At 35.4% G+C, this 9,736-nt stretch overlaps 1 protein-coding gene across 1 annotated transcript in view; it reads left to right on the top strand.

Moving 5' to 3' along the window:
- Positions 1-3,035: 3,035 nt before the first annotated feature.
- Positions 3,036-9,736, top strand: part of LOC110109165 (protein DEFECTIVE IN MERISTEM SILENCING 3) — a 9,348-nt gene continuing 2,647 nt past the window's right edge. The window contains exons 1-6 of the mRNA XM_028698233.1: positions 3,036-3,127; positions 5,936-6,058; positions 6,224-6,338; positions 6,744-6,978; positions 8,224-8,415; positions 8,568-8,888. Coding sequence (XP_028554066.1) covers positions 5,987-6,058; positions 6,224-6,338; positions 6,744-6,978; positions 8,224-8,415; positions 8,568-8,888 — 935 coding nt within the window. The 5' untranslated portion in view covers positions 3,036-3,127; positions 5,936-5,986. The remainder of the gene's footprint in view (positions 3,128-5,935; positions 6,059-6,223; positions 6,339-6,743; positions 6,979-8,223; positions 8,416-8,567; positions 8,889-9,736) is intronic.

The following is a 9,736-nucleotide window of genomic DNA, read 5'->3' as shown; positions in this document are numbered from 1 at the left end:
TTGTTTGTTCATCCTTCAATGGTACTGAGCAGTATTGAGCTCGGTACCATGAAGTATTGAGTACCGAGCAGTGTTGAACAGGGTACTGAGCAGTACCGAGCTCGGTACTACTCAGTATCGAGTAGGAGGTGATGTAATGCATTTTCATTGGGCTCCGAAGGCAATAGTTGAATGCTTAATGTAATGTGGGAGTTACTTATTGTGATGAATATCCTCAAAAAAGGAGTAGCCCATGATATTCCAAGTATCTTTAAAAAAATTAGATATGAAGTCGTTATTTTCGGGACTAATTATTCTGTGCAGACGTCGAACGCCGTTTGGTGACCGGACCTAATAATTTGCAGAGCATTGGATTATATGTTGTGCAAATATTGTCCGAAACGCATCAAATTTGCTAATTTGAACACTTAAATTACTTGGGTCGTTGCACGATAGTAATTTGGAAAATTCACTCTTGCGGGGGAGGTGAGGACGTGATTTCAGTGTGTGCAAGCAATGAAAATTTGTGAGAAGTCTATATTTATTTTAGTATTATTATTATTTTGAAATTAAAAAAAAAATCAACAATATGTCACCTTTCCTTCTCTTCCCTTCCCTAGTAAAACTGACGTTGTGTCAATACCTCCCTCTCTCACTCTTCCTCTCCTCTTTTTTCGTCCTCTCCCTCTTTAGTTTTCTCTCTCTTTAAGCTTAATACATGATATTGTTTGGCACATTCTGAATGTGCAAAAATATTTGACCAGTTTGTTTCTTTTCAAATTATCTAAATTTTATGCTCCTAATTTTCACTATTATGCTTCTCTTTTAGGCCTTCTCCAACCAAACTCCAAACACATGAATGACGTTGCTTGCGAGCTCCAGCTGAACGACAAAACTTTCAGTATTTGGTTGTGGGTAAATAGTGCGACATCAATATTAACGTTGCATTGTTCACCTGCGTTATTTTTCAGTCTCTACCAGATTTGCCGAAGAAACACGAGAAGGAGAAAAATGATTACTTGAGCGCAAAATAGAGTTCGATTGGAGATGAATCACACCATTTTTCTTTGTTACACTGCATTTTGCAGTGAAAAAAGAGATTTTCAGTTGGAGATGCCCTTATAAAATTTACTCCTTTCTCTCACTGTCATTCCTTCTCATTCTTCCCTCTATGTTCTCTTCAAAGTCTTGAAACCAACAGCGGCGAAGAAGCAAAAAGATAGCGATTTGGAGCTCGATGTAGAAGGCGTCAACGGTACCTAAGGTAAAGAAGCAATGAAGTTGCCTGAGAGCTCCAGGAGGCATCGGCAGCACCAACGACCAAAGAAGGAGAAAATGAGTAGTTGATCGTTTAATAGGAAGAATCAAATTGTTGAGATTCTGAATTCGACAAGGAAGAAAAGAAAGATTTATCGATGTGATATAATTTAATTTAAAATAATTAACTTTAATCTTTGTTTTTTAAATTAACAATAGATATAGAATTATAACTATGATATGATAAATTAGAAATATTTAATATTATATAAATGATGTCCAATATATTTGAAGTTTTCATTAACAATATTTATTAATTGATTCAATATTATCTTGATGGGGGATTTAAGCACATACCACTTTATTTCATGCTATTTACATTTCTAATATTTAAAATTTTAATATTACATTTCTGTTATTTATATAAAATTTTAATATCAAATAAACCACTCATATATTTTGTTCTTATCACTCATACCATCCGATAAACTTTAATTTTTTATTTCATGTACCTATATTTATTTTATGGGTGGTAGACATGCAATATTAAAATTTTAAGTGTTAGATATATAAATATCATTAAATAAAAAGGTATGTATGTAAATCCCTATATATGAATATATTTTGAAAGAGTGATAGAATTAAACAATTGACTTGAGACAAAATACTGAAGTAAATAAAAGTTCTCAGAGAAAGATTAGATAAGAGTTATATTTATATTAATGGAAAATTTATTTGAATTTATTGAAGATATATATACTTTTAAGATAAATTTGCAAATTTATGCATATAAATATTTCATTTCAATTATTGAATATTGTAATATGTATGTGTGTACTTGTTAAAGTTTAGGTGTCTATTATACATCAAATTGAGGAAAATTAAGCAATGAAAATTTACAATGTAATATATATATATATATATATATATAATGAAAAGTGCATATATCGATTAAAATACATGTAAGAAAAAGAAATTAATAAAAGAATATATAATATGTAAATGAAAGTAGTAAAAGAAGAAGAAAAAGATCTATGGATGCAAATACAAGAGCTCACCCCCAATGGTATTAGTTATGAATGCAACGTAACATGTTAAATGAAAATAGAAATAGTTGCACGTTCATTAGTACAAAATTTTATACGGTGCTCCTATACTAAATGAAAAGTAAATATGGTAACTCAAATAGTGGTTTGAACCTTCCAACAGCGCTTCGGATCCATGATTTGGACCCCTTTGGGCTCGGATTGGGTCGAACTTGGTATCGTTGGGTTCGTATTTCTGAGACGCTCAGTTTGACTGTAAGCTCGCTGAAATCGGAGTTCATGTGATCCCGGATTTAATTTTTGAAGTTTCCGGCTAGCTTTTTGCCTCGAGATTCATGCTCGATCAAGATAATTTCAAGATGACGTATCAAGTATAAAATTGAATATTTGTACTAAAAAGCTACTATAAGAAGCTACAAGAAAGTCAATCAAAATCAAGCCTCAGGCTTAGTTTGAGACAGCTTTTGTACTACTTTTTAAAACGACTTTTTAATAAAAAAATTTTATACTAAAAATTTATTTTAAAAATCAAGAAGAAAGCCATCCAAAATGGAGCCTAAATTGAAATTCTATTTGATTCTAATTCTTTGCTGCAGAGTTTTAAAAGCTGCTCGATTGGCGCCAATATTGCGCGTCGGGCCCTCGAAGGCTAAACCAGCGCAAAATCGTCCTCATGTGAGATGCACGTGACTGGCCTACACAAAGCGACATCGAGATCCCTCACGGCTCAGTACGTCATCGTTCTGCTCGCTTCCGAGCTCCACGCTTCGACCGTTCGATCCACTACAATCAAGCCGCCTCTGGCAAGCTTCTACTTTCACCGCGGCCGCCGTCGCCGGAGTTAGGTCATCTTCTGATTTCCTATCATCCGTTAATTTATTTGCTGAATCTTTTATTTTCATCTCCGTGCTTGTGTATTATTTTGAGTATTTGCATTTCTTAGTCTCTTTTCAAAGCCGCATTCTTAAATGTTTACTGTTTCTAAGTGCATGGAGGAGTTTTGCTCCAAATGAGAAATGCTAGGTACTATTTATGCTCAATTGTTATTATTTTTTTTTTAGAAAAGTGCATGCTGCATTGCTAAGTGAAAAAGCAAAAGGAGTACAAGAAGCTAAAATCAAATATATAGACTCTAATGAGAGTCCGCCCTCACCAAAAAAAAGAAAAAAAGAAAAAAGAGAGAGAGAAGAGCAGTAATATTGTCTTTCCATTAAAAGAATATATTTCAAGATGAAGAAAGCTTAATACTAGAAGAAGATCATCAATTGTTAAGATGGGGTTCCCTAAGTGATTGTGAAGAGTGTCATTAAAGCCTGCTAGAAGGAGGGGACGCCATTGAAATGTTGAAACAATCACGTTTTGGGAAGTATAATCAAACATCCAAACAAAAATGAATAATAAAAGTGCAGTGAAGAAAAAATAACACATGAATTTAACAGAAGAGAACCTAAAACCGGGAAAAAAATAACGAATCTACACCACATCAAGAAATTCAATATGAAAGTTTAGACAAATTGTGCACGTATCTCTTCTTGCACTCTTTTGTCTCTCTTCATCTCATACGTGGCATAATCTTCTCAAAATAGTAAAAGGACGTACTTAAACATCCAAAAGATGCAACCCTTCAAGTGAAACAAAAGGAAGAGGAAGAAAAATTGCTCAGCCTGACTCGCAGTGTTGCGGTGCTGGGATTTGGAGTGCCGCAACGCTCCATTTTTTGTCTCTAGCCCGGCTTACAGCGTCGTAATGCTGGGGGTTGGAGCACCATAACACTCCACTCTCTATCTCTAGTTAGAGCCATAAATGTTGTAGCACTCCATCATATAGTGTTGCAGTGCTATACAACTGTACATACAAAAATAAATTTTCGATGCGTTCACCCTCAAACCTTTGAGAAGGTGGCGTGTTGCCCCCCTGCGAAGGTATAATGCTCTAAAAGGGAGTAGTAAGACCGTTTTACCCAAAGGGAAGTAAGACCCACTATTGGGCTACTTCCAAAGAGAAGTAGTAAGACCATTTTACCTAAATGATTAGACAACTTCTAAATGGAGTCGTAAGACTTCTTCTTTGGGGAATTTCTAAATAAAACATCAAACTCTTCAACCAAAATTAATGGGGAGCTTAGCCTATAGGGCTAGGTTGTAAAACCCATCAATGGACTACTTCTAATAGAAGCCGTAAGACCCGCTCTATGAGCTAATTTTAATGAAAGCCATAAATCCCGACCCAAATTCAAACACCTGGGTTACTTCTTGAAGAATTCGTAAGACCCACTTTAATTTAAACATATGGGTAACTTTTTAAATGAAGTTATAAATCCCAAGCCATACTATTTTTTGTGTATTCTAATAAATGTAAACCCCAAATCACTTTTTAATAAAAACTATAACCCATATCTAACAACCTTAGTTTACTCGGGATTCCTGAGAGGAGGCAACCCATGACTTCTAATCAAATTTTTTGGACACTGCGGTCAATATTTGTTAGTGTTGGTAGACTGAAATCTACGATATACCTGGGATGATGGAACCATGTGATCTTCTTCAGGTTTACTTCCATTTTTTCCCATAATTGAGACTAAAATATCTAAAGATTATTCATCTTTAATTGAGAGTTTTTCTTACGCATTAAGATGGATAATCTATGATGCACCGACACTTCTCCTCAAAGAGGCGTGCAGTGTCCGACACCGTGTCCGACACGACACTCGTCTGACACTCCTCCGACACGTGTCGGACACGCCGAAAACGTGTCCGATTAAAAAAATATTAAAAATAAATTGGACACGCGTGTCCGACACACGTATCTTAAATATTTTATAATTTTTTAAAAAATATAATTTCTTATATTTGGTGAGATTTAAATTAAATTTCTTATTTCATATCCACAACACCAAATCATCGTCTGCATTTAATACCCATTCATCGAATATTCTCATTTTCATTTCTCTTTGGCAGTGAAGGTATTTTCATCTCCTCTCTTATTGCACAATTACAAATTTTTCTCTTGTTAAACCAGAGTTGAAAGTAGTGATATTCAATGATGATGATATTGAAGACCAAAAACAAACCTCTAAAGCTAATCATAGTAGTTGAAGCTTGAATGCTTGATATTGTAGTAAATGATTATTTACTTATATTTTTGTGCTTGTACTAAATATTTTATATTATAAGCTAAACAAGTTATCATGTCATTCATTTATTATTATTTGTCATTTTTAATATGATATTACATTAATATATATACACTGAAACCAGAACTCAGATCATAAAGTTCTCGCAAAATGAGGGCGAAATCTTTGGGTAGTGTCTTATCTACAAACTCATCTGCCTTCCAAAATTTACCCCGGAACTTAATTCGTTAAAACTCCCTCGCCAAAAGCAAAAGCATAAACAATCATGCGCGGTGGGGAGGCCGGGGCCGAATTTTCGGAGCCCACAATCACAAGACAAGATACCTATGCTTAACATGTCCTCTCTATCCTAGAGTTTGGAATCTGAACTCTAAAGAAGTGATCCTCATTTTTTTATTTATGCATCAATACTACTAATAACCATTTTACTTGTATTTAGGTTTATTTTTCACTTGATTGAGCTTACTATTTTGTTGATAGCTTGCTAAACATTATTCGGTAAACTTTCTCCTGATGACAGGCATCTCATATATTAGGCCAGCTATTTATCACTTCTGTCAGAGCTGATGCGATGGCCACACTACCCCAATGCAAACTGGACGGCACAGCGCAGAATATTGAATTGTTGAAGGCTTTAATTCAGGTTAACTAGATGATGATATTCTGTTCCATTATGAAGTTACTAGAATTTTAAGGATAATATATCTGCTGAAGTAATCATATGAAAAATATATTTTCATTTTGATCACTCACCAAATTAGGCTTGGGATATTTGACAACTGGTGTTTCATGCATTATTTTCTCACAGAAAGATCAAGACAATTCACAGAAACTGGCACAAGAGGTTAAGCACCATGAAGACAAACTAAACTATCTCAATGCTCATGTGAATGCCATCGATGAATCCATTCATCGTCTGCAAGGTTAAGTCAATGTTAACCTGCGTCATTTGCTTATGGTGAAATAGACAATTGATCTGCTCTTTTTATGTTTGTTGTGAAGTATCATACTCATGAATCTCGGACAGGAAACTTTCCTGATTAGTTGCTGTTTGTTTTAAGATAATTTGCTTGTAATAATCTTGGTGACTGGCTCATCTATATTAAGCAAAATAGTTCTTGTTACCTCAGTTTCCTCTTGCTTTAAGGCTTCGTTTGGGACGGTTTTTTTACTGCTTCTTAAAGCAGTTTTTTAGTACAAAAAATATAATTATTGAACTAAAAAGCTGCTTTAAGGAGGAAAAAAGCCTTCCCAAATGAAGCCTAAGTGTATTGGTTCTTCTAAGCTCAGAAAATACACTTGATTTGGAATTCAAAATTATTTTGTAGGTGAACTTAAAGAATGCTACTTCTCAAGCATGGACAACGGGAACAGCAGTGTTTCTTCTGTATACACTGAGAAACAGATGAATGATCAAGTAATACAGCTGGAGAAAACAGCAGCTGGCATAATATGTGAGGTGAAAGATCGGCATGGTTCAATGTTATCTACATTAAAATGCACCAAAGATGTTTTAGGAATTGTTGCTTCACTTGGAAAAGTATGCGATCAGAATCTTAGCAGGCTAGTTTCTTCCTTCAAAAATAGTTGTACATCTATTCTGTTTTTTTTTTTTTATTTTTTTTTTTATTTTTTTTCAGGTTAGTTTCTTTTCATGTTTATAGCTATTATATATGAAGTTTGTTTTCTGCTGGCAGCAATTGCTATTCCAAACCTTCTACCTCGGTTGAGTACAATCACATACTATATGATGTTACTGCATGTTAGTTAGCTATAGTAGACTGAAGAAACTGCTCAACAACAACAACAACAACAACATCAAGCCTTTGTCACACTATGTGGGGTTGACTACATGAATCCTTTTTCATCATTGTGTCTGGTTAAAGTCAAATTTTCATTTAAATCTAATAAAGAAAGATCATTTTGATAGGAAATACTTGAGTTCGCAAGTAATTCCTAGCCAAATCGGAAGCGAGACAGCAGAAAATCTGCTGTTTATAGAGTTGGACAGCAGGTTATCACAGAAAAAACAGCAGAAATTATAGAGAAAACGGAGAGAAAACTCAAAGAAAAGCTTGTATTTTACTAGTAGATGAATAAAACAGCAAAGATACAATTGATCCTCAATTCGAGAGGAGGATCGATCTCTCCCAAATCTCTAGACGCCACTAGAGCCCAAAGAAACCTAAATCTACGAGATCTCAAATTTCAGCCAAATTCAAGATACCCAAACCCTAGGAAAAACAACTATTTAATGCATACAAATCAAAAGGAAATCCCTAAACAGTCCCTACATTCAAATTCCCTTCTAATCTTCCTCAAAAATCCTTCCTAAAACGGTCCCGTGGAATCGCGGCTCGCGCGGCATCCCGCACAGGCGGAGTTCTTTCTCCACTGTTTTGTGGTTTTTCCCGTGAACCGGTCCCGCCTGGATCGGCTGGACCGGTCCAGTGGACCGGTCTAACACATTTCTAATATTTTCAAACAAAATCTTTTTAGGTCTAACTCTACCTTTCTTAACATAAGTCAAATCTAATACCTCAACTTTCTAACCGGGTCATTGGAAGGCCTCCGTTTAATGTGACCAAACCATCTAAGGCGACTCTCTCTAATCTTTTCTTCCACTGGAGGAAGAAACTGCTCAAGACTACAAAATGTGTGTGTGTGTGTTTTTTTTCATGCATCATTACTATAATCAGCTAAGGTTTATCAATTCCTTCTGGCGGTGATTTGATGAGTATGCCATATGATAGTGACAGGTGATTCACCATGCTTTTTTCATTTGTGATTTCTGACATTTTTTATCAGAATATTATCCGAGTATTTGGGAGTGGAGACCATGTTGGCTATAGTTTGCAAGACAATTGATGGTGTTGAAGCCCTTGAAAATTATGAAAAAGATGGCACTGTTGACATGAATGCTGGTCTTCATGGCATTGCACCAACAATTGGAAGGATGTTAAATGGTAGATTTCTTGTTTACTGCCTTCAGAATCTGAGGTATATTAGATATGATCCGATCACTGCCTTGTTCGAGATAATTTTTGTGACTGCATATGTTGATTTAAGAGTGTTATTCTGTCATCAGCTATGAGCACTTTTCTCACAATACCTTATATTATTCTGACACGTCACTAATTTTTTTTTACCAGACCATTTAGTGGCGAAATTCTTCCTGATGATCCACAAAAAAAGCTTGCACTAATGAATCCAAAGCTACCTAATGGGAAATATCCACCTGGCTTTTTGGGCTTTGCTGTGAACATGATCTATATGGATCAGCAACACTTATCTTGTGTAACAGTTGATGGCCGTGGGCTAAGAGAGACATTGTTTTATAGTTTATTTTCTCGCTTGCAAGTGTACAATACCAGGAGTGACATGATGGATGCTCTTCCATTCATAAGTGATGGTGCTATCTCCTTAGATGGCGGCATTCTCAAAGGTAGTGGTTTGTTCTGTCTTGGGGAAAGGTAAGCTTCATTTTCGATTGAATGAGGGGCATCTTTCTGCTTCACTTTTCCACATTGGTATTAATCTTTTTAAGAATAAGGTTTTCTGTGGTTCCTTGTGATGATTATTTATTGTAAAATGTGCACAACATTCTTCAATGTTTGACTAATATGCATGGCAAGGCATGCTCAATTGTGAAAATTGGATTATTAGAATGGAACTCGTGCATGTCTAGACATAGGATTTTAGTATTTTAGGTTATATAGTAGAGATAAAACAATTGTAGTAAGGCGATAAACTTTTTTTAACATCCTTACAGATCTACAGAGATCTAAAAATGCATATGCTCTGATTCATAACTAATTTAGGAGAGTTTACTTAGGGAAACTTAGGAGATTTTATTGTCATTAGTCAAAAATACTATAAACACTGTTGTTGCCAGGTCCCAAGTCCTGGATGAGAAAAGTGGAGAGTTGCGTTAGGTAGTCGACAGCCAGCGTAAAACTTGTCGACAATAATGACATGAATTCTTTAAGAAATTGTGTTAATGCTATGGCGTTCCCTGGAAGCGACGCGCTGTATGGCCTGAATACAGTGACAAGTGTGCAAGGGCCGCTGCACCGGTGCCCGGGTGCAGTGTTAAATAGGCAAGGGTTTCCACATCAAGGACGGATGTGGGCAAAGAAGCTAGTCCATGAAACTAAAATTAGGATAGGAACTTGGTATATAGGTTCCTTTACAGGAAAATTAATGGAATTAATAGATATTATGATTCATAGGAAGTTAAATATTTTGTGCATTCAGGAAACTAAATGGGTTGGAGAGAAGGCTAAAGAAATTGATAGTTTATGATTTAAACTTTAGTATT

This window comes from Dendrobium catenatum, unplaced genomic scaffold (genome assembly GCF_001605985.2).
Source record: "Dendrobium catenatum unplaced genomic scaffold, ASM160598v2 fragScaff_scaffold_1056, whole genome shotgun sequence".
In the NCBI taxonomy this organism is placed as follows: Eukaryota; Viridiplantae; Streptophyta; class Magnoliopsida; order Asparagales; family Orchidaceae; genus Dendrobium; species Dendrobium catenatum.
This window is presented reverse-complemented; position numbering and strand designations above follow the sequence as displayed.